The 22,379-nt window shown below is 58.1% G+C and overlaps 2 protein-coding genes across 6 annotated transcripts in view; one reads left to right on the top strand and one right to left on the bottom strand.

Moving 5' to 3' along the window:
* PEBP4 (phosphatidylethanolamine binding protein 4) overlaps positions 1-9,619 on the bottom strand; it is a 54,773-nt gene extending 45,154 nt beyond the window's left edge. The window contains exons 1-3 of one of the 4 annotated variants that reach the window (XM_065745078.1): positions 9,567-9,619; positions 4,391-4,536; positions 3,440-3,572 (exon numbers count right to left, since the gene is read on the bottom strand). In XM_065745078.1, coding sequence (XP_065601150.1) covers positions 3,440-3,572; positions 4,391-4,536; positions 9,567-9,581 — 294 coding nt within the window. In that variant the 5' untranslated portion in view covers positions 9,582-9,619. Of the gene's footprint in view, positions 1-3,439; positions 3,573-4,390; positions 4,537-4,916; positions 4,974-9,130; positions 9,189-9,474; positions 9,533-9,566 lie in introns of those variants that run through there. The other 3 variants (XM_065745080.1, XM_065745079.1, XM_065745077.1) reach the window with 3 other exon arrangements.
* A 522-nt stretch (positions 9,620-10,141) lies between these two features.
* On the top strand, positions 10,142-21,702 carry RHOBTB2 (Rho related BTB domain containing 2). Of its 2 annotated transcripts, XM_065745100.1 has the most exons (11): positions 10,142-10,248; positions 12,270-12,347; positions 17,092-17,293; positions 17,868-17,971; positions 18,056-18,241; positions 18,403-19,427; positions 19,951-20,069; positions 20,267-20,417; positions 20,500-20,588; positions 20,715-20,820; positions 20,898-21,702. In XM_065745100.1, exons 2-11 carry the CDS (start codon positions 12,289-12,291, stop codon positions 21,128-21,130), a joined length of 2,274 nt encoding a protein of 757 aa, XP_065601172.1. In that variant the 5' UTR covers positions 10,142-10,248; positions 12,270-12,288; the 3' UTR covers positions 21,131-21,702. The 2 variants fall into 2 exon arrangements, with proteins under 2 accessions (XP_065601172.1, XP_065601173.1); XM_065745101.1 differs by lacking the exons at positions 10,142-10,248; positions 12,270-12,347 and adding an exon at positions 14,607-14,787.
* Positions 21,703-22,379: the final 677 nt, after the last annotated feature.

Raw genomic sequence — 22,379 nt, 5'->3', positions numbered from 1 at the left:
GCCATGAGCACATCACCCCGTGGCTCACGTCTTCCAACTTGTTCTGCCATGGAAGGGCTTTTTAAAGAATGAGATGCGATGGAAGTGCACAGTTGAAAGAGGTGGTGGTCTGCTGGGTTGCAGCTTCGCCTGCAGAAAGTTTGCAGACGTGCAAGGCCGACGGGACAGGCTTGGAGGGAAGAGGGCTGTTGCAAAAAACTCAAGTTTCAGAAGTACTGTTGGAGTAGGAACAAGGAGAAAAGCATTTTATCTCTGAGATGGCCAACAGAGATGATGACGGGAGCCTTCAGAGTCCAACAGGAATCCACAAAGTGGATTTGTTTCACCTCAGAACACTGCGGGAAGGGTTCATAGGATCATTACGGTTGGAAAAGTCCTCCAAGATCCCAAGTCCAACGCTAACACATTGCCACTAACTGTGTCCCTCAGTGCCACATCCCTGCGGTTCTTGATGGTGATCCCACTACCTCCCCGGGCAGCTGTATAGTTAAGAGAATAAACAGTTCCGAAAAGTATTGTAGTCAGGATTGTATTTGACAGAATGTATAGCTAGGAAGATTATGGTGCTGGAAAGAGATAAAAATAAATAAATGTTCACCCGTGTCCCAGGCTCGCAGTGAAAAACTCCAAAGGGAGCGATTTCCAGGAAGAGATCCTTCCCCAGTGGTGGTCAGCCCTTCGCTGGGGTCTATAGGAGAGGTGGATTCAGGTTCCACCCCTTCCAGTCATACAGATGGACTCAGACTCCACCCCTTCTGGTCACACAGGTGCATTGCCTTCACCTGTGCTCCTGCAGCTGACTCAGTGCTCACCTCAAGGGATCAATCAGTGGTTCAGGCCACGATTCAACAGCTCCCGTATGCAGCCCATTCTGATGTCCTACCACTCTTCTGGAGAAGTTCTTCCTGATACCCAACCTGAGCTAACCCAGATGAGTGCTTCCAACCATGAAGTTGCGCCCAACTCCATTTCCATCACTGCTCACTCGGAGGAACGCTGCCCAGCCCTGCCCTTCCCCACACCTGGCCCCAAATAAACCTAAGGAAGTCATCAACCACCACAACGAGCACAGATCTGGACGAGCAGGTAAAAGGTAGCGCCGCAAAAATGCGACTTACGAGCATCGCCGCGGGTAAATTGCTTTTTAACAAGCAGACAACTTCTATCAATAGCATCTACCGTATGTTTTTATAAAGTGCAGAAATATGTTTTTAAAAGGCCAGTAAATAAAGTTCCTATCGATTTGATCTCAAGTGTAATCTGTTTTTCTGTCTGCCACCAACAGTGGTAATAAAAGAGAATCATGTAACATGGCGTTCTGGCTAATGCGGCCATACATCACGGCCGGGGCCGCGCGCTCTACAGCGATCTATCATTTTCCATTGGGATTGCTTAGCTGCAGAATTTATAAACTTGCCCCCAAATTGGTGCGACGTCCAATTTTCTTTTCCAATTTATTTTTTGGTCGAGCGAAGCAATATCGAGGCGGGACAAGGAGGGTGCATTTCCCATCTCTACAGATGTTGGGCTTCAGGGGATGCATTGTCCCCCAACCAACAGATGCTTCGTAACCCCGGGCCCGCGCTCGGTCCCAGATGCATGGGATGGAGCAACAAAGCTGATGCTTGCTGCTGTGCTTGTTGCACGGGGTGAGCACCCTCAGCACCCACGTGCAGGACACATGCACGGTGGTTGAGCCCTTCAACTCCACAACAGCGCTGAAGTACAGGGGGATAAGCAAGGCAAGAAGCAACCCAGAGTAAGGATGGGCAACGTCCTGTCCTCCCCATCTGAAAACAGATAAACATGAACGCTCTGCGGGGGGATCGTTCTTGTGGTTGTTTTTCTTGGTGAAACGAAGCATTCTGCTTCCCACACGAGTTCTCATCCCCCAAACTCAGGTTTTTCTGCTGCTGACTTTAATGGAATGAGCTCAGCCATCCCATTACGCCCATCCGGCGCCCACCAGGACCCTCAGTGCTGAGCAGCACGGCGTGCAAAGCAAGGTTTCCCTAACTCATAACTAAAAATAGAAAAAATAAAATAAAATCAAGTCTTCTGGCCTCGGAAATCCCATCATAGGCACAAAAAGCAAAACCCATCCCTTGTGCATGCCTTGTGTTCAGAGTGGTGGGGTCATGCTTCAGTTCTGCCCACTTCCAGGCGAAATTTTGGGGGAAAAAACTAATGCTGGAGGTGCTTTAAGGTAAGGAGCATCCTCACAGATCCAGGAGCAGGGAAAGCGCTTTGGTGGTCAATATATCTGTCCTCACATAAACACCAAAGCATTTTCCCCACAGCATTTCAGCACCAGTGTGCAGCAAACGACGCAACGCCACTCAACCCCTCAGCCCAAATTAACCCCCACTTAATTGCACCTCCGTGGAGCAAAACACGCCAAGCTGGGGCTGTGTTGGGCTGGGGGAAGGCAGAATGAAAGGAAACCGGAGGAAGAAGCAGGGGCTGTGTCCTCAGATGACACCCAAATGCGATGCGCTTGGAAGGGATCGAGCTCCAAACTCTCTCAACGCAGCACACAAGTGGTGGGTGGCTTTATGCACAGCATCCTCTGCCAGTTCTGGGCCTTTTTCTTTCTTTCTTTCTTTCCTTTTTTTTTTTTTTCCTTTCTTTTTTTTTCCTTTTTTGAATAATCAGACATCTCTAAGAAAAAGTTACGCTGCATTCCATGCGATCAACTTTTGGGAAGAGACTTTTTGGATGCCGACAAAGCAGATGGGAGAACTGATTCTTGTCACTTAGAGATGCACAGCGAGTTCTGTATCCCCTACAGCTGCTGGAGCAGCTGTCGGGATGCCGACAGAGCGCGCTGGGACACGAACTTGGGGATGAACCTCAGCAAGACGATGCCACCAACCCTCGGGTCGCCACCCCATCGTGGTCCCCAAGGGGATGACCTCAAGAAGACGATCCCATCGTAACACACAGAGTCGGGCAGCGGTCTCCTCCCCAGTGAGGGGTGCAGTGCCGAGGGTTGCCCACCCCAACGGCGCTCAGCTCGAAGTTCAATGGTGCCATCTGCTGGAACCGCTCGAATGCAACGGGAGCGCTCCGCACCGCTCCCTCCGCCCCACTGGGAAACGTTGACGCCAACGTTGGCCCGAACTCATCGCGCTCCTTCACCCGGGTGTGTGGGAATGGAAACACCCAACCAGAGCTGCCTTCGTGTTCAGAAAGCTCGAGAGTGTCGCAAATATTTATGTATTTGCTGCTCATTCTGCCTTTGCTGCCATCACCGAAATAGAGCGGGTTCGCCAATGGCTCAACCTCAAACCCAAATACCGGAGCGACGGAGAAATGTGGGAACGAGCATAAAATCATCCTGATTTCATGCAAAATAGTAGTAATAAAAATCAGCAAGCACAACCTGAGCAGTGATAGCACTATGGGAGAGCAACACCGGGACCCACACGGCACTCACCTTGTCAGCTTGTGGGTAGCGGACCTGGGGGCTGCCCCACTCCCTGCTGATGCGCCAACGGGACTGGTGGCAGCTGGGGATGTAGGTGCAGCCCACGTCACCCAGCTCTGGGTAGATGACTTCTAAGTTGCCTCTGGGGAGAGAAAAAGGGGAAAGATTGGGTCAGGTGGGTCCACGCTGTGCAGGGGATGGGGTTCAGTGTGGGGCATGAGGTGTAGGGATGCAACCTGCCACCCCACACAGCATGCTGTGCAGCCTTCCATGCTTGAAGCACCGAGTTTGCCTCTTTTCCTCATCCCCCTCCAGCAGCAGTAAGACAGCTTTGAATGATCATGATGGCTCAGATTGTTCCCAGGAGCTTCCAGAATCTTAAAATTGCGGCCCATATGGCTCAACTCAGATTGAAGACAGGGAGCAAAGCCATCCCCAGATCCCCGTCGGGCTCTCAGTTGCCTCTCCCTTTCCATGATATGAAAGCAGATTTGAGCCTCAGGTGGGTTTGGGGCACAGATAAAGGGTCAGATGTCCCCAGCTCAGACTTGGAACCCTTCCCATGCAGCACAGGAGCACAGTGCCTCGAGGCTCTGGTGGGAGGAGCCCTCAAATCAGCATCCCAGAGGGCTACCAGGCAGCACGGGGCTGACCCTACAGAGGCCAGGAATCCAAAGCAAGACGCTCTCTCAGCGCTTGCACTCATCCATAAACTTCTACATCAGTCACATCCCATTCCAGGAGCATTTTGGAGGCAGCAAAAAGGAATTCCCTAACTCAGAAACCCCCAAAGGAGGGGATACGCACAGCACTCCTCCCAGCCTGCTCATCTCATGCAACCAGATCGCTGGCAGTGGGAAGACAGCAGTGGGGATGGACAGCCTCGGTGTGTGGCAGGGGGAGTGATGGAAACGGCCGACCTATGGGCTGGGGGAGGCACTTAGGAAGGGGATCACTCACCTGCAGAACTCGCTGTCCTTCCCGCTGAGGCTCTGGAAGATGCAGGTGTGTGAGGGTTCATCCGGCCACACCGCCTGAGCCCCCCGGGCAGCGGTCCCCAGCAGGAGAGCAGCCAGCAGGAGAGCAGCCAGCAGCCCCATGCTGCCCTACAGGGACCAAGCAATGATCACAGTCAGTCCCACCGGGATCTGGCACCACGCCGTGGCTCAGTTCAGTCCCCCAGTGATTCCCCATGAGTTATTTTTCTGATTTCCACCAATTCCACATCAATGATGCCCAACGCCAACTGCGCCGGGGAGCGCTGAGAGCCCACCCCGAAAGGACCCCGTGCACAGGAACCCTCTGTCACCTCCACCTGAAGGCTGCCAGCACCGTGTCACAGGGAAGGGACAGAGACCCTCCTGGGATGAGGTTTGGCCATGGCCCAGCCCTGAGCTCAGGGAGGGCTGGATTAGGGGCTCTGTACCCCCACGACCCTCCCCATGGCCCCACAGCATCAACAAGGACCCCATAGCCCAGCACTCACCCGTGGACACCGGGGATGGAACAGCAGCTCAATGGTTGCCATGGAGATGGGAGGGATGCAGGGTCTGGAACCAGGGGTGGGACAGCATAGGAAGGGGCACCTCACCCCCTAAATATCCCCCAAAGCATCACAGAAACCAACAGCGGGTTCCACCCCCCTGACCCCACAGTGACTGTACCCACGTCACCTCACCCGGCCCGAAACCCCCGAGCCCTCCCCATCCCAACAAAAAGGACGTGACCCAAACACACAACGGCAGAGGCCAACTTTCCCTGTGCCCCAAATCATTTGGGGTGAGGCATGATAAACAAAAATCCAGCGCCGGTTGGGAGCGGATTACATAACGAAGCACGCAGCGCGAGCACGGCTAAGTGCAGCACCACCGTCATTATGGAGGGGAAAATAAAAAGCTCAGGGCTTGGCTAATTAAAAGCAATAATGGATGGGGAATGATCTGGAGGTTGAGGGGCTAATGGGGAAAGCAGAGCAAAGGTCTGCCCTGCAGCGCTGTCCTGCATTGCAGGCACAGATATGGGATGCGTGGGGCTTCGGTCAGAAGGAACTCATGGTGGCAGAGCATCAGATTTTGGCATTTCATCCGGAGAGACACAAAATCAGCACCGCTGTGAGCTCGGGGCACGGGGAACAGTGCTGCTTTGATGGAAACTGTTTGGCTGCTGCACGGTTCCTTGGGGAAACCCAAACGTTGGCACAAATCGGGCGGGACGTGCACCCCGAGCAGCCCGGATGGGGGCACGCACACGGGTGGTCATCAGTTGGGGGGCAGAGAGCACTGCCCAGGGGCTCAGTGCAGAGCAGCGTCGGCAGGGGAGGGTTTGCTGATGGCTGTGGAGCAGAGAGACCCCTGGGGACGCTTTGCAAGAGCACCCCAGGGGAGCGGCAACCTCTCGCAGAAGATAAACTGCGGCTTTCTCTCGACAAAGCTATTTGCAGAGTAATTACAGAGATCCTATCCCTCCAGCTCGGCAGTTGCAGAGCCAGCAGGAAGCCCCCGTGGCACAACCCCACGTTAGCAGGGAAGAAAACCCACGGGGACGCCGCGGTGTGTGTCAGAGCAGCTCCCACGAGACAGCAGGGCCAGCAGAACGCTCCCAGCCCCATCCACACGCACCGGGCCCTGCCTGCAAGGAGCCAGCACGTGCCTGCACCTTGCACCACGCAACCACTCCTCGGAGCATCCTCCTCCGTGGGAAAATGTGGCACCAGGATGTGTGTGTGTGTTGCGCACCGCAGCTCCTGACTCAGCATCACCGGGCGCCAGGAATCCCGTCCTTCCTGCTGCCGGCACGCGGCTCTGCGGGCTGCACCCACCCCCTGCACCCCACGGGGCTGCTCTGTCCCATGCGATCTCGTTGATCTCTTTCTTGCTGAGGGTTTGCTGCCACGCTCGTGCAAAGGTTTCTGTGTGGTGTGAGCAAAAGCTTGCCAGAGCAAGGAATGGTGCTCCTTGCGCGCCCAGCGAGGCCTGGAAAAGCTCTTCGATGAACACAGCTCGGCTGCTGCAGGAAGAGCTGGGCTGGAATCCTGCCTCAGTTTCCCCACGGAGGACATCTGTGGGGTTCATTGAGCGCTGTCCCGTGGGCAGCCCCAATTCCTACGGTCAGAAACGCATCGTTGGGACCGCAGGGAGCAGAACCCCTCCGTTGTGTAGGAAACTCCTCTCTCAGCCCTCTTTCTTGGCCATCAGAGGAAGCAGAAAGCCACATCCTGACCCCCCCCGGTGCACCTCTGCCGTGCCCTGCCCACACTGTACATTTTCTCTCTCCCCCTGAGGGCTACCCACAGCCTACAGCCCCACTTCCAGCCCCACAGGTGTGGCCATAGGGCCGTCCCCACCTTGCTCCAACCAACCGTGCAGCACAAAGCCACCAGGAAAGGTTTGGAGGGGGGGAAGGGGGAGGGTTTCTAGCGACAGCACACCTCCCCTGAGCAACGCTGCGAGGCTGCGCCGTGCTTTTTGTGCTCTGAAGTTGCCAGCAGCTTGCCTGCAACCCGAGAGGGCACAGTGCAATGCAAACCGTGCAGCAGAGTGCACCCGCAGCAGCTCTGCAGCAACGCTTTTGCTTTAGGGGAGCATCACAGCGAGGCAACTGCACCCCACAGCCCCACATCACCCCACGGAGCTGCAGCACTGCTCCCATTGCACGGCCTCGGACCTGCAGCAGAAGCACACTGCACCCCCTGCAGCACCCCTGGGTGCTCCAAGCCCTCCTGCACGGTGCACCAGCCGGCACTGCTTTCACAGTGGGTTATGCAAGCGAGGTGCACGGCTCGAGGAGGGGGTCAGGCACCTCTGCACCCCATCCAGAGCACGAGCACGCTCAGCCCACCCACAAGCTCCTCTCCAGAAGCGCATTTTGGGGAGGGTGCCCACCCAAAGCACATCTTGGGGAGGGTGCCCACCCAAAGCACATCTTGGGGAGGGTGCCCACCCAAAGCACATCTTGGGGAGGGTGCCCACCCAAAACACCTTGGGGAGGGTGTCCACCCAAAGCACATCTTGGGGAGGGTGCCCACCCAAAACACCTTGGGGAGGGTGCCCACCCAAAGCACATCTTGGGGAGGGTGCCCACCCAAAGCACATCTTGGGGAGGGTGCCCACCAGGGTGCCCACCCAAAGCACATCTTGGGGAGGGTGCCCACCAGGGTGCCCACCCAAAGCACATCTTGGGGAGGGTGCCCACCCAAAGCACATCTTGGGGAGGGTGCCCACCAGGGTGCCCACCCAAAGCACATCTTGGGGAGGGTGCCCACCAGGGTGCCCACCCAAAGCACATCTTGGGGAGGGTGCCCACCCAAAGCACATCTTGGGGAGGGTGCACCACGCACAGCTCGGCTTTGCAGGAGGAGGTGACCTTGGTGGCAGCAGCCCGCCGGCCACACACGCTTGCACACCAGCTCCCTTTGCAGCACTGCACAGCCGCACCTGGCAGAGCCCTTGTGACTGCACCGGGCTGCAGCTCTTCCCGGGGAAGGGTTTCTATTTCGGGAAGAGCGTTTGCATTTGACCTATTTTAAGCTCCAAGGCAGCAGCAGCTCGTTCCCCTGCAGCTCTGCAGCTCGCAGCTGCACCAGCAGCGTGGGTCCTCGTGCAATCAGCTTGCACCAGCACACGCACAGCTCCAGCCCACCTGGCGCAGCTCCGCGTTTCAGGCTCAGCCCTTTGCACTCAGGGTGAAGGAGATATATATAGTGCAACCCTCAGGTGTGGCTCCCACCCACACTCCTCGGGGACTTAGCGTGGGCCACCTGTCCCCAGTGGGGTGTTTTCACCCTCCCTGCGCTTCTCTTTGGCACTGCACCTCTGCAGGAAGAGGATGGGGAGGGGGGGGGTGGGGGAGGGGGGGTGTGCCCCCATGCCTCGTGGGTGCCCTAATGGTGATGACAGCCCTGAAGGGGTGACAGCAAAACCCAAACACGCGGCGCAGAGCTCGGCTGCTGGGTGATGATCGTGGGAAAGCCCTGGGGCGGAGAGGTAATGGGGTGAGGAAGGAGCAGCCCTGAGTCAGCTGAGCCTACAAACGGCTCCAGGTTTGGGGGGGGGGGGTGGGAATTGCTTTTCCCTGGTGCACAGAGATGTGCATGGAATTTAAGGCAGCCAGGCAGGGATGGCTATAAATATCCCCATTTCAGATTCAGCCGAGCGCAGCAATTTGGCCCCAAAATGAAGGGGAGCAGAGCCTGGATGTGGGGTTGGAGCAATCCCCCCCTTGTCTGTGGGTAAACAAAAAGTTACAGGGGGCCCAACCCCCACCTGAGACACCAGCAACCTCTGCACCCATGGACTCGAATTACACCGAATTGGCTCGACCCTTCCTCAGCCAGGTTTTAAGGCGGCTGCCGTGGGGCTTCACGTGGCTTTGATGAGCACAGCAACGGGTCTTTCCTAGGGAATTGCTCCAGGATGACCCCAAAACCAGTGCCGGGCATTTATGATCCTGCTGGGAGTCTCCCAGCTCTTCCCAGCTCCCCCTTTCCCAACCGTTTGCTCCCAGGCCTTTTTCAGTAGGCAGCACCCAAACCCACTGCCATCCCTGAGCTGCTGGATCCCGTGGGTACTGCCGTGAGCCCACCCCGACCCCTCCCAGCACAGCACCGTACCCCACATTGACCCACACTGCTATCAGGGGGCACAGAACCCCTGCCCCCCCAGTGCATGAGGGTGCCACAACCCCCCCTGCTCTCCCACCTACCGCTCTGTGTCCGCTGTGTCCCTGCTCTCTGAGCCTGGCACAGCCCCAGCCCCACTGCCCGGCCCCTTGGCAGCGCTGACCCCGGGGCTGTGCCAGCACAGCACCACCTGGGGCAGCTCGCAGAGGCTGAAACCCCATAGAAACCAACCCCAAAACAGCAGGAACGCGAGCAAACCCTACAGACGACCCATTTACCCAGACAACCCAGGGCTCAGCGACCCAGAGACACTCTTGGAGTGCAAAACTCTGCGCTGGGTTACCCCTAACTACCCTCCTCCTGCCCCTCTGTGTGCGCCCCACACACTCCATCGCTCCATTAGCTCCCTGCTTTCCCATTGACTCACCAGCTGGTCCCACTGAGTCAGCCCTGCTGGCTGTGGTCATTTCCCTGCTCCTGCGGTTCCCATTGACTCACCAGCACTTCTCCCAAGCTCACCCTTTCCATTCCCATCCTGTCATCCTTGGGCACTTGTCTCACCCCGGCCAGCTCCGCGCTTCCCTTCTGCTGCTCCATCAACAGCACCAAAAATATCCCCATCACACCCTTGGATTTGGGCACAAAGGCTGCAGGGAGAGCTTGGGGGGCAAAGGGGAGCCCACATCTCCATCTGCTGTGCTTTCTTTGCAGAAGGGGCATGCACGTTGCAGAACCAACACGTACTTGGTGTAGAGTCAGCGTGCACCGTGCAGAAACGCATGCACAGCGCACAACTCGTGTGCGCTCCGTATCTCTAACGCATTCCTCCACGCATTTCTCCCCATATTCACTCCAACTGCAACACGGGAATTCAGGAACGAGGTCAAACCGACATTAGAAGTGTTGGGGAATGGGAAAGTTTGCATTTTCCCCCCTGCTTTTTCTTTCAGGGAGCACAGGTCCCGGCGTGCACTGGCGCACCCAGAGAGTGGAAAATTCCTGCCCGGTGCCGAGCACGGATTGCGGTCCGACAGGTTTGTTCGAGCTCCGGCCCCTCCGGTTGTGTCAGTGCAAAAAACTCATCCCTGGGGCATTCGTTTGGGATCACATGGGAGAGCGTATAAAAATGATCCCTACCGGGACGGGGCAGCTCGCTGCTGGGAGAGCCGGGGCACAGCCGCCAGCACCCGGACACGCGCAGGTAACCGCCGTCCGTCCGTCTGTCCGTCCTTACACCATCTTTCTGTCCGCTCATCTGTCTGTCTGTCCATCCAAGCTTGGCCCCGATAGCAGCAACGGGTCTCAGCTCAACCCAACGGGGTTTTCTGCACTCTTCGGGGACGATGCGATGGGGTTGGAGATGGGTGGGTGGGCTGCGGTGAGTGGGGGAGGTGTGGGGGGGGTGGGAGATTCCTCACCCTCCTGTGTCCCTGCTGTGGGGGTCTGTGACCCCAGAAGTTTGTTCCGAGGCTTTGTAGCATCTCTTTTCTTCATCCTATGGTCTCGGTCTCACGGTGTCCATCTCATGGTGTCCATCTCATGGTGTCCATTTTACGATCTCCATTTCATGGTCTCCATTTTATGACCTCCATCTCATGGTCTCCATTTCATGACCTTCATCTCATGATGTCCATCTCACGGTCTCTATTTTACTGTCTCCATTTTATGGTCTACATTTTATGGTCTCTGTCTCATGGTCTCCATTTTATGACCTCCATTTCATGGTCTCCATCTCATGGTCTCCATTTCATGATCTCCATCTCACAGTCTCCATTTCATGGTCTCCATTTCAAGATCTCCATCTCATGGTCTCCATTTTATGATCTCCATCTCATGGTGTCCATCTCATGGTCTCTATTTTACTGTCTCCATTTCATGATCTCCATTTTATGATCTCCATCTCATGGCCTCCAACTCATGGTCTCCATTTTACGACCTCCATTTAATGGTCTCCATCTCATGGCCTTCATCTCACATTCTCCATCTCGCGGTCTCCATCTCATGGTCTCCATTTCTTGGTCTCCATTTTATGGTCTCCATCTCACGGTCTCCATTTTATGGTCTCCACCTCACGGTCTCCATCCCTACAGCATCCCTGTTGCTTAGGAACAAGCTCCTTCCTTCCTAATCTTGCTCAATTTGTTTTTAATGCGGAAACAAACAGCCACACTCCTGGGGTGCGTTTGGGATGCAACCAACGTGTGTTGGTGCAGCACAGTTGGGATGGGATCCCATTTCACCCCTTCTTGCCGGGCTTCTCCCCCTGCAAACCACAGCCACACCCCCAAATGCACCTCGAGAGCTGCACAAAGAGCTGCCCCACAGATGTGGGGACCTTGCATGCAGCCTTGCTTTGTGTCCTGGTGGCCAAAGACGAACCCGGAGAGCTCCACCAGCTCTGTGCTGGGGCCAAAAGGGGGAGTGGGGGGGATTTGGGGGTTCCATCAGGCTTTCCCCAGAGGGCAGTACTCCTTGTGGTTTTAAATACTTATGAACGGCGTGGCGAAGTCCTGAAATCCTACAGCACTGCGGTGGGATGAGCTCCAACCCACGGGGCATGGGGTGGCCGGGAGATGGGGTCCAGATGGGGGAGCGCACAGCGTGGATGTGGGGAATGAATTCCAGGGCATCCCCAGCTCAGTGGGGCAGGGGATGCAATTTGCACCACAGCTCTTTGTTTGCTCGTTTTAGACCATTCCCCTACGAGGGGTGGGGATGGTTCACGGGGGGGGGGGGGGGGGGGGGGTTGGGGTTTTGGGGCAAGCAGAGCCCTTCCAGCAGCACGCTGTAGGGTTGGGGTTCTGGGGCAAGCAGAGCCCTTCCAGCAGCACGCTGCAGGGTTGGGGTTTTGGGGCAAGCAGAGCCCTTCCAGCAGCACGCTGTAGGGTTGGGGTTTTGGGGCAAGCAGAGCCCTTCCAGCAGCACGCTGCAGGGTTGGGGTTTTGGGACCGATTCCAACGGTGATTCCAATCCCGCAGCGTTTCCTGCTCTGTGTGCCAGGAGCAAAGCTCAACCTCACCCCACCTCTGCCCCAGGGAGAGCGGCCTCGCTCTCCTTGGCTTTGCTCCGGGTGTTGGGATGTAGGGACGGCAGCGGAGATGCTTTGGGTGAGACCCCCCCCTCTTCCTCGGCCGTGTCCCTGAGGAACCCTTGGGGTTTTTGGGGGTGACAGCGTGCGGGAGGAGAACGGGTTCACGCAGCGTTGCCCTCCTCTCCTTGCAGGCGTTGCCCGGAGCACGAGATGGACCCCAAAGGGAAGGACAGCCCCGTGGTGACGATGAGCGCGTTGGCACGCAGCCTGTAAGTACCGGGACCCCCCCGGACAAAGTGCTTTGCTCTTTGACCCCGCACAGCGTGTGCCACCCTACAGTGGGAGGGCACAGCTTAGCTGTGCTGCCCCAGCAAAGGGAAAAACGACCGGGCCCTTCTCTGCAACGCGGTGCAAAGCGGGGTGCTGCCCCCCAGCCCTACAGAGCCCATAGGGTTACAGGGGTGCTGCCCCCCAGCCCTACAGAGCTCATAGGGTTGTAGGGGAGCTGCTCCTGAGCCCATAGGGGTTACTGGGTTATAGGAGTGCTGATTCCCAACCCTACAAGGGCATAGGGTTGTAGGGGTGCAGCTCCCCAGCACTACAGAGGCAATAGGGTTAAAGGGGTGGTGGTCCGCAGCCATACAGAGCCCATAGGGTTAAAGGGATGCTGCCCCCCAGCCCTACAGTACCTATAGGGTTATAGGGGAAGGTGGTGCTGGAGCAGCATCCGCTCACGTCCCAAACACCCAGAGAGGTTCTCCATTCCCTTCTGGGAAAGGAAGGGGAGGAAAGAAAGAAAAGCGGCAGTGCACCCACCCTACTACTTATGGGGTCGGAGCACTCTGCACGGGAGCGGCAGCGATGACAGAGCGGATGGGATCAATTCAAGAGGCTTAAACGGGAGCAACTTTAATTACAGCTGGGGGGGGGGGGGAGATGGGCTCTTCCCCGCACCCCACGGCTCCGCGTGACTTCCGTGGGGGGTCCCACGGCCCCCCCCCCCCCCCAGCTCTGCCCGCCCCACTCGGTGCCTCCTGCCGGGGAGGAGCTCAGAGCCGCGTGTTGCGCCTGGAGATCACAATTGTGCTTTTGTTTTTCGTTTTGTTTTTTGCACGGAACCTTAGTGGAGGAGGGGGGGGATGGGAATGGGGGGGGGGATGGGAATGGGGGGGGGGGGGGGAAGGAGGGGTCGCTGAGGAATTTCTGAGCCGCTGGGAACTTTTAATGCCGCGTTAAGCACCTGCTACGCCGGAGCTGATAAAGCCAAATCATGTGGCTGCAGCGTGCTGCCTTCCTCCCCCCCCACACCCCCCCCTTTTTCTTCCTCTCCCCCTCCACCCCAACGCCCATGACCCGCTCGAAAAGAGAAGAAAAGCAAAGCCCTGCGGCCCCGCACATCCCATTGCCGGGGATAAACCCGCAGCGGTGGCGGCTGCGTATGACCCCCCCAAAAAAAAACCCAAAAGGGGACCTCCCCCATCCCCCCCTTCCCCAGATAAGAAACCCCATCTCCTTCTGCTATGGAGAGAGAGATCCCAGTGCTGCGAGTTAGGTGAGCTGGGGGGGGGGGGATTGGGGTGAAGGTGGGCGATGGGGTTTGGATGCTGGTGGTGTGACATCGGTGCCGACCCTACAGGCGACTCCAACCCTACGGGTGACCTCAACTTTATGGGCGAACCCCACATTATGGCTGACCCCAACCCTATGCAAAAGGAGCGGGGCCTGAGCGTTGCAGGAAAAAAGGGGATGAAGAAGAGGAGGAGGAGGAGTGTGTGTGGGGCGGGGGGGGGGGGGGATGGTGAGCATCACGTGATGCGGATATACCGGGTCAGGGCTGCTTTCCCAGCAGCCACGCTGCTGCTGCCACGATGACTCCAGAGTTTTTCAACTCTGGGTTTAAAGGGTTTGGGGTGAGGAAGTGCAGGGGGGGGGGAACTGGAGAAGAGGACGTGCGCTGTGTTTTTTAGGGGGGAGCTCCCCCCCCAACTCTGGGAAGGGGTCACTTCTGTGGCCCTCATGGTATATGATTTACCCCCCTTCCCCCACTGTACCCCCAGTTCTGTCCCTGGTGTGTAGTGAGGGGAGGGGATTTAGGGCAGGCAGGGTGGGGTCCCACGGAGGGGATTTAGGGCAGGATGAACATCTATGAAGGGGTGAGAGGTAGGATAGAGCCCTGTAGAGGATTTTGGGGGGGGGGGGGGTTGTGGAAGGGGGGTCTGTGCAGGGGCACCATCATTGGGTAGATGAGCATCTTATGGGGGGGGGTCACGGGAGCACAACACAGCTCCGCGCGGGGGGAGAGGGTGAGGGTCAGGATGGGACCCCACCCCCAGAAACCCCCGCCCCCCCCCCCCCCTCCCTTTCGGGCTTCGCTCTCATCCAATGGACGGCCGCGGGGGGTGGGGGAGTTGGGGGGGGGGAGGGGGTGGGGCTTCGTGGGGCCGCTTGTTTTTTGTGAATGAGAGGCGGAGCGGCCCCGACTGCAGCGCGCGGTTCCGCGCAGCGCAACGGTTCCGCGCAACGGTTCCGCGCAGCGCTGCGGAGCGCGGATGCGGAGATCGGAGCGGCCCCGGCGCCGCCATGGGCCTTAAAACGCGCAGCTCCGCGCAGGGCCGCGCAGCTCCGATCCGCGCAAGTTGCGCCTTGACCATGTCCGGGGGGGCGAGCCCGACCCCGGCCCCTGGGAGCCGCCGCTTCGTCTGTGTTGGTGTAAGTACGGACTTCCCCATCCGCCTCCGCGCATCCTTCCGCCGGGGGGGGGGGGGAACAGGCAGGGCCCGGCCCTATTGCGGTGCCCCCAATCCGGGTGCTCTGAGCCCCCCCCCTTTCCCCATTCCCGTCCCCTTTGCGGTGCCCCAGAAGCGGCCCCAGCACTCCCTGCACCTTCGGCCCTATTGCAGAGCCCTCGGGCTGAGTCCTCCGAGCGCTCACGGCCCTATAGCAGCGCCCCGGGCCCGCAGCTCCCCGGCCCTATTGCAGTGCGCATCCGGATGCTTGGAGCACCCCCTGTCCCTATTACAGTGCCCCGCACCCCTTTCCCCTCTGCAATTCTTCGCATCCCCAGCCTGAGTGCTCCCAGCAACCCCGGCCCTATTGCAGTGCCCCGGGCCCGCTGCTCCCCGGCCCTATTGCAGTGCCCATCCGGATATCCTGGTCCTATTGCAGCCCCTCACACCCGTTCCCAATAATCCTTCCCCTTTTGCAATGCCCCATACCTCCTAATCTGCGTGCTCTGAACCCCCCCAGCACTATTGCAATGTCCCAATCCCAATGCTCTGAGTCCCCCCAGCCCTATTGCAATGCCCCAGTCCCAATGCTCTGAACCCCCCCCAGCCCTATTGCAATGCCCCCAGTCTGTTTTGGGGGCTCTCCTCCCCTCGCTGGGTGGGATGGAGGATTTTTTTTGTTGCTAGGCGACGACTCCCGGGGGTGATGGTGCAGTTGCCGTGGCAACGGCAGGTTGGGCAGCATGGAAAAAGCAGTTTGGGGTGCTTTGTGTTTTAGGAGGGGGTGTGTTGGGGGGGGGCGCAGTTTGTGTACGGGGTGGATGGAGCACTGGGGAAGGAATTTGCAGGGGGCAGCTCCGTGTGCTGGTGGCTGAATTAGGGAACCCTATAAATAACTGCTGCAAAGCTCCACGAGTCCTGGCACCCCCCTGGGGACCTTCTGATCCTATAGAGTGAGGGAATGAGATGGGAACTGATCACCAGGAGCTATTGGGGCAGCCAGCAGCGTGCCCCCTTTTCCCATGCCCCCAAGCAGCATCCCCATTCCCTAAAAGGAGGAAGGAGTGTGTGTGTGTGGGGGGGGGGGGGGGGGGCTGGTGGTTGGTGGCAAACGGAAAAGTTTTGCGTCGGGGTCAACCCAGAGCCACCCGGGTGCGATGCTTTGGGTTGGTGCTGCATCCCTGGGGCTCGTGCAGCAGGGTGTGAGCAGGAGGGAGCTGCTCACATTGCAGAGTCCTTGCCGTGCTGCTCGGAGCCGTGCTCCCCGCGTGCAGCGCCGGTTGCCATCGTTACCGGGTATTTTTGCTCCGAGCTTTTTGCGCTGGTGGTTTATTATAGCATCTCGGGTGGGGGTGAGGAAAGGGGGGAAGAGATTGCTTTGCAAAGTTCGAAGAAATCCATATATATATATATATATTTTTTTTTTTTCCCCCCATCCATCAATTTCCTCCGTGCGTATCTCTCTAATCTAGGTCCCATGTGCTCCAGGCAACCCTATTGCGCTGCCCCCAGTCCCAGTGCTCCCAGTATCCTTGGCCCTATTGCAGTGCTGATCCGGATGCTTTGAAGCCCTGCTGCAATGTCCCACGCCCATTTCCCAATGCTCCTTCCCCTATTGCAGTGCCCCCACTCCCGGGCCTGGTGCTCCCTGGCCCTATCGCAGCACCCATCCGGATGCACGGAGCACCCCTCGGCCCTATTGCAATGCCCCACACCCGTTCCCTGCTGCAAGGGGTTAATTCTTGCAGATTTGGGCCCTGAACGGTGCTGTTCCCATGCACGTGGGCATGCAGGATGTGTGCACTCTGCATTGGGTTCACAGCTCTGCGCTCCCCTGGGGAGGTTTCACGTTGCACCCAGTGCTGGGAGGAAATGCAATGAGCCGTCTTTGCTGCTCGGGGTCAGAGCAAACAGGGTGGGAAATTTGGGGGAGGAGGGGGCTGGGGGGGCCTGGGGGTGCAGAGCCCTGTGTTCAGTGTGCAAGAGGAGCAATAGGGGTTGGCTGTGCTGCTGTGCGTGCTCCCATCTGGAAGCTTCGCTTGCAAATGCTGGAAAGGGAGAAAGGGGAAATAATAAATAAATAAAATAATAAAAAGCCTCATCTCACATGAACAAGCATGAGAGAGGGAGGGAGGGAGGGCATGTGTCTGACGCGCGACACAGCAACGCACGCAGCCACGAGGACATTAAATTTTAAAGGGGACGGGCTGGGATGTGCGCGGGGAGGAGGGAGGCAGCCGTGCCTGCTGGTGGCTGTGAGCATCCTCTCGTCGCTTCTTGCCCCCAGGTCCCAATTAATGGATTCTGACATGGATTATGAGAGGCCAAACGTAGAAACTATCAAGTGCGTCGTGGTCGGGGACAACGCGGTGGGCAAGACCCGGCTCATCTGCGCCCGCGCCTGCAACGCCACGCTCACCCAGTACCAGCTCCTCGCCACCCACGTGCCCACGGTGTGGGCCATCGATCAGTACCGCGTGTGCCAGGAGGTGAGGGACCGACCCCACGGGGATGGGGATGGAGCTGGGGCTTCCCTTTGGGGTTTACTACTCTGTGTCCTGAGTTTGGTAGCAATGGTCCTCTTGGTGGGATGGTGCCTTTACTGGGATCGTAAGGGGGTGAGGGACCAACCCCATGGGGTTGGGGATGGGGATGGAGCTGGGGCTTCCCTTTGAGGTTTACTCTTCCACGTCCTTAGTTTAGTGGCAGTGGTCCCCTAGGTGGGATGGTCAGGAGGTGAGGGACCGACCCGATGGGGATGGAGCTGTGGCTTCCCATTCAGGTTAACTCCTCCATGTCTTCAGCTTTTTGGCATTGGTCCCATTGGTGGGATGGTGCCTTTTCTGGGATGGTAAGGGGGTGAGAGACCGACCCCATGAGGATGGAGTTGGGGCTTCTGTTTGGGGTTTACTCCTCCATGTCCTGAGTTTGGTGGCAGTGGTCCCCCTTGGTGGGATGGTAAGAGGGTGAGGGCCAACCCCTTGGTGGGATTGTCCCACTGGGAGGATTTGGGGACTTCTGTGGTGCGGAGCTTTAGGAGTCACAGTGTTTTTATTCCCTCAGGTGCTGGAGCGCTCGCGGGACGTGGTAGATGATGTCAGCGTGTCCCTGCGGCTCTGGGACACCTTTGGAGACCACCACAAAGACCGGCGCTTTGCATATGGCAGGTAGGGAAGAGGAAAACCCCGTGCTGAGGACAGGAGGTTCCATCACCCGGATGGGTCTTGACTTTTTCCTTTTTCCCCTCTCAGATCCGACGTCGTGGTTTTGTGCTTCTCCATCGCCAACCCCAACTCCCTGCACCATGTGAAGACCATGTGGTATCCGGAGATCAAGCACTTCTGTCCCCGTGCGCCCGTCATCCTGGTGGGATGCCAGCTGGACCTGCGTTACGCCGATCTGGAGGCCGTCAACCGGGCACGGCGTCCCTTGGCCAGGTGGGAGACGTCTGTGCCCCCAAATCCTTAATCGTAGAGGTCATAGGATCGTAGGGTAGTTGGAGTTGGGTTGACCTCGGTTGTCTCCAGGGCATGGGACGTCTCTTCGTTGTCTTCTTTACGAGGTTTCTTCATAACCTTGGTTATTTCCTCTTCTCCAGGCCAATCAAACCCAATGAGATCCTTCCCCCGGAGAAGGGAAGGGAGGTGGCCAAAGAACTGGGGATTCCCTACTACGAGACGAGCGTGGTGGCCCAGTTCGGCATCAAGGACGTCTTCGACAACGCCATCCGTGCCGCCCTCATCTCCCGCCGTCACCTGCAGTTCTGGAAGTCCCATCTACGCAATGTGCAGCGACCCCTCCTCCAAGCCCCCTTCCTGCCCCCCAGACCCCCTCCGCCCATCATCGTGGTGCCGGATCCCCCATCCAACAATGAGGAGCACCCGGCGCACCTCTTGGAGGACCCCCTGTGCGCGGATGTCATCCTGGTGCTGCAAGAGAAGATCAAAATCTACGCACACAAGATCTACCTCTCCACCTCCTCCTCCAAGTTTTACGACCTGTTCCTCATGGACCTGAGCGAGGAGGACCAGCAGAGCGGTGCAGGGCATGGTTTCGGGGTCGCCGTCACCGCAGCAGCCGAGAGGATGCTGCACCAAGAGGAGAGGCACCACGGACGGGATTTCCTCCTCCGGGCTGCAAGCTTTGATATCTGTGAAAGCACCGAGGAGGCCGGCTCCAGCCAGCGAAAACCGTGCCTTAGAGCCTCCACCAGTGATGGGATCCTACGGGGGAACCGCTATGAGAACGGGGAACGCGGGCTACGACGGGGACGGGACCTCTCGTCGTGGAGCCGGGCCTTCATCAGCATCCAGGAGGAGATGGCGGAAGACCCGTTGACCTACAAATCCAAGCTAATGGTGGTGGTGAAGATGGATGCTTCCATCCAACCCGGCCCTTTCCGGGCCGTGCTGAAGTATTTATACACCGGGGAGCTGGACGAGAAGGAGCGGGACCTCATGCACATTGCTCACATCGCTGAGCTGCTGGAGGTCTTCGACCTCCGCATGATGGTGGCCAACATCCTCAACAACGAGGCGTTCATGAACCAGGAGATCACCAAAGCCTTCCACGTCCGGAGGACGAACCGGGTGAAGGAATGCCTGGCCAAGGGGACTTTCTCGGGTACGGCCCCGTCCCCCTTTCTCTTGCCCGTACCAGTGCTCTGAAACGCCGTGTGCTCACCTTCCTTGGGATTTTGGATACGCTCATACAGCCTTTGTGATTCTGGGTTTTTCGCCTCAGAAGTGGCTGAAAACACCACGTTCTCCCTCTGGCTGGATTGGTTTCACGTGAACAGACCGAGGGGGGGCTGTGGGAGCCCTGGGAACAGCCACTGTCTGGGTAGAGCAGAGTAGTTTGTCCCTATTATCCTCCCTACCCTCCCAAGGACGTGCATTGCACTGTGTGGGTGAGGCTTTTCTCCCCGAGTTTTGCCCTTTGCTTTCCCACACGTCACTGTTCACCTTGGGAAAGCCCTGGTGCCATGGATGACGTAACCCTTCCTTGGAGGATGCTGGAAAACAAACACATCCTTCGGGCAAAGTACAGGGCCGTGCGTTTTTCCTTCTGCCCCTTTCTTTGTGGTGTTTTGTGGTGGGCACCACGGAGCCCTGCGTGACGAGGCCGCCCCTCTGCTCATTTGCAGATGTCACCTTCGTGCTGGATGACGGTGCTATCAGTGCCCATAAGCCCCTGCTCATCTCCAGCTGCGACTGGATGGCCGCGATGTTTGGCGGTCCTTTCGTGGAGAGCTCCACTAACGAGGTGAGGATGCGCCCGGGGAGGGTTTGGGACAGCTGTGGGGTGATGGTAGAAACATAAAAGCTGGAAAAGACCTCTGTGGTCATCAAGTCCAACTACCAACCCAACCCCACCACAGAGAGAGTCATAAAAGTTGGGAAAGACCTCCGAGGTGGAGTCCAGCTGTTGACCCATCACCACCATGGGTGGGACTCTTGCAGGTGGCACTTCCTTACACCAGCAAGAGCTGCATGCGGGCCGTGCTGGAGTATCTTTACACCGGGCAGTTCAGCTCCAGCCCCGACCTCGATGACATGAAGCTCATCATCTTGGCCAACCGCCTCTGCCTGCCCCACCTGGTGGCTCTTACTGGTGAGTTGGCGTCCCCAAAGCTTGTGGCAGCTCTGTGGTCACCCCATCCCGACTGCCCCCTAAGCCCACATGTGTCCCACAGAGCAGTACACCGTCACCGGGCTGATGGAAGCTGCGCAGATGATGGTGGACATCGATGGGGACGTGCTCGTGTTCCTGGAGCTGGCACAGGTAGGTGGGACAGGTCCTTGGGGTAGCAGAGGGGACAGCAGTGGGATCTTGGTCCTTGAAGCCCACGGGGGGACTTTGGGATGGATGAGGTCCCCACGGTGGCTCTGCCTTGTGCTCCATCTGCAGTTCCACTGCGCCTACCAGCTCGCCGACTGGTGCCTCCACCACATCTGCACCAACTACAACAACGTCTGCCGCAAGTTTCCCCGCGACATGAAGGCCATGTCGGGAGGTGAGCGTGGTCGGTGTGGGGCAGTGGGGGGACGCTGGGGACACCCAGCACGGTGCTCACCCCCGATGTCCCCGCAGAGAACCAGGAGTACTTCGAGAAGCACCGCTGGCCGCCGGTGTGGTACCTGAAGGAGGAGGACCACTACCAGCGGGCGAAGAAGGAGCGGGAGAAGGAAGACTACCTCCACCTCAAACGGCAGCCCAAGAGGCGGTGGCTCTTCTGGAACTCCCCTTCCTCCTCTCCTTCGTCGTCAGCAGCCACAGCCTCCTCCTCTTCCTCCTCCTCCTCCTCCTCCTCGGCTGTGGTTTGAGAGCCCGTCCTTGCTGTGGCTCTGGGAGATGAGGAGGAGGAAGGCTGCCCAGCGCTGGTTGAGTGCCACCGATGGGTGCCCCGAGGAGATGGAGCGAGAGCATCCCCACAGCGAGGGCTCTGCTGTCCCCATGCCAGCGCCAGGACTGGCACAGAGCAGCAGGAGAAGAGGTGACAGGAGCACGAGGGCTGTCTGGTTTTCTGTTCATTCTTTCTTTTGACCATCAACCGCATGAGGAAGAAGAAAAGCATCCCGCTTCCACCTTTCGGTTGTAACGAGCTGCAGGGTAGGGTTGGGTTTGTGGGATGCCATCCTGCTGCCCCTTGGACTTGCAGTAGGGGTGAGATGGGAGCCTGGTCCCCAAAGCACCAAGGATGGGATCCTATCTGGCTGCAGGAGCCACGCACCGCGGCTCCACCCGCTTCCATGGAGGGCTGCCCCACTTTGGGGAGCTGCTGGGAGAAGGAGCCCTTCTCCTCCACCTCTCTCCCCGTGGAAAGTTTGGGCTGCAGCAGTGTGAGAGCCCAGAGTGCACACGTTTCACCAAAAAGAAATCTGAAGCAAAAAAAAGTAATAAGACCACCGAAAGGCAAAAAAAAAAAGAAACCCCCACCCCCAGCACCCACCCCCACGCTCCCGACCTGGGAGCTGAGCCTGGAAGGCTCCGTTGTAATAAATGCTATTTGAAAAGCCCAGCGGAGTCCCTGTGTGTTTGGGAGGAGTGGAGAAGCACCGCAAGGTTACAGCCCTTGAAACTAAAAGCCCACGGGAGCACTGCTCCTGGGTGATGCTCCTGCTCGTTTTGGATGCTCAGCCCCAGCCACGGATGCAGGAGCAAGGGAGCAGATGCTGTGGGTAGAGTGCTTTGCAGCAGGTAGGATGAGCTTTGTTCCCTTTGGACACCGTTCTGATCGTGTCCTGCAGGAGCTGCCCCTGCTGGCTTTGCATGCGGAGCAAAGCACAAAGCACCAGGCTGCTGTCCCATGCTGGCAGCCCCTGCTTTGGGTGTGTGCACCCGCAGGATGGCTGGGGGCAGCTGTGGGGTTTTTGCAAGCGCCGAACACCGCGTGGATTTACAACGCAGCTCCAGCAGCCTCAGTTTGCACGAGGGACTGAGCTTGCAGCCTCCTGCTTCTCCAGGCAGCTCAAGGAGCGTGGGACTCGTGGCAAAAGCAGCAGAAGTTTGCTGATGAGGACTTGCAGCAGCAGCATCGCTGGTGGGGATGCAGAGCTCTGCAACACCCGGGCC

The sequence above is a fragment of the Cyrtonyx montezumae genome, unplaced genomic scaffold (genome assembly GCF_038088225.1).
Source record: "Cyrtonyx montezumae isolate F1298 unplaced genomic scaffold, pur_monq_1.0 scaffold_33, whole genome shotgun sequence".
Taxonomy (NCBI): Eukaryota; Metazoa; Chordata; class Aves; order Galliformes; family Odontophoridae; genus Cyrtonyx; species Cyrtonyx montezumae.
The sequence above is the reverse complement of the archived record's forward strand: the minus strand, read 5'-3'. Positions and strand labels throughout refer to the sequence as shown.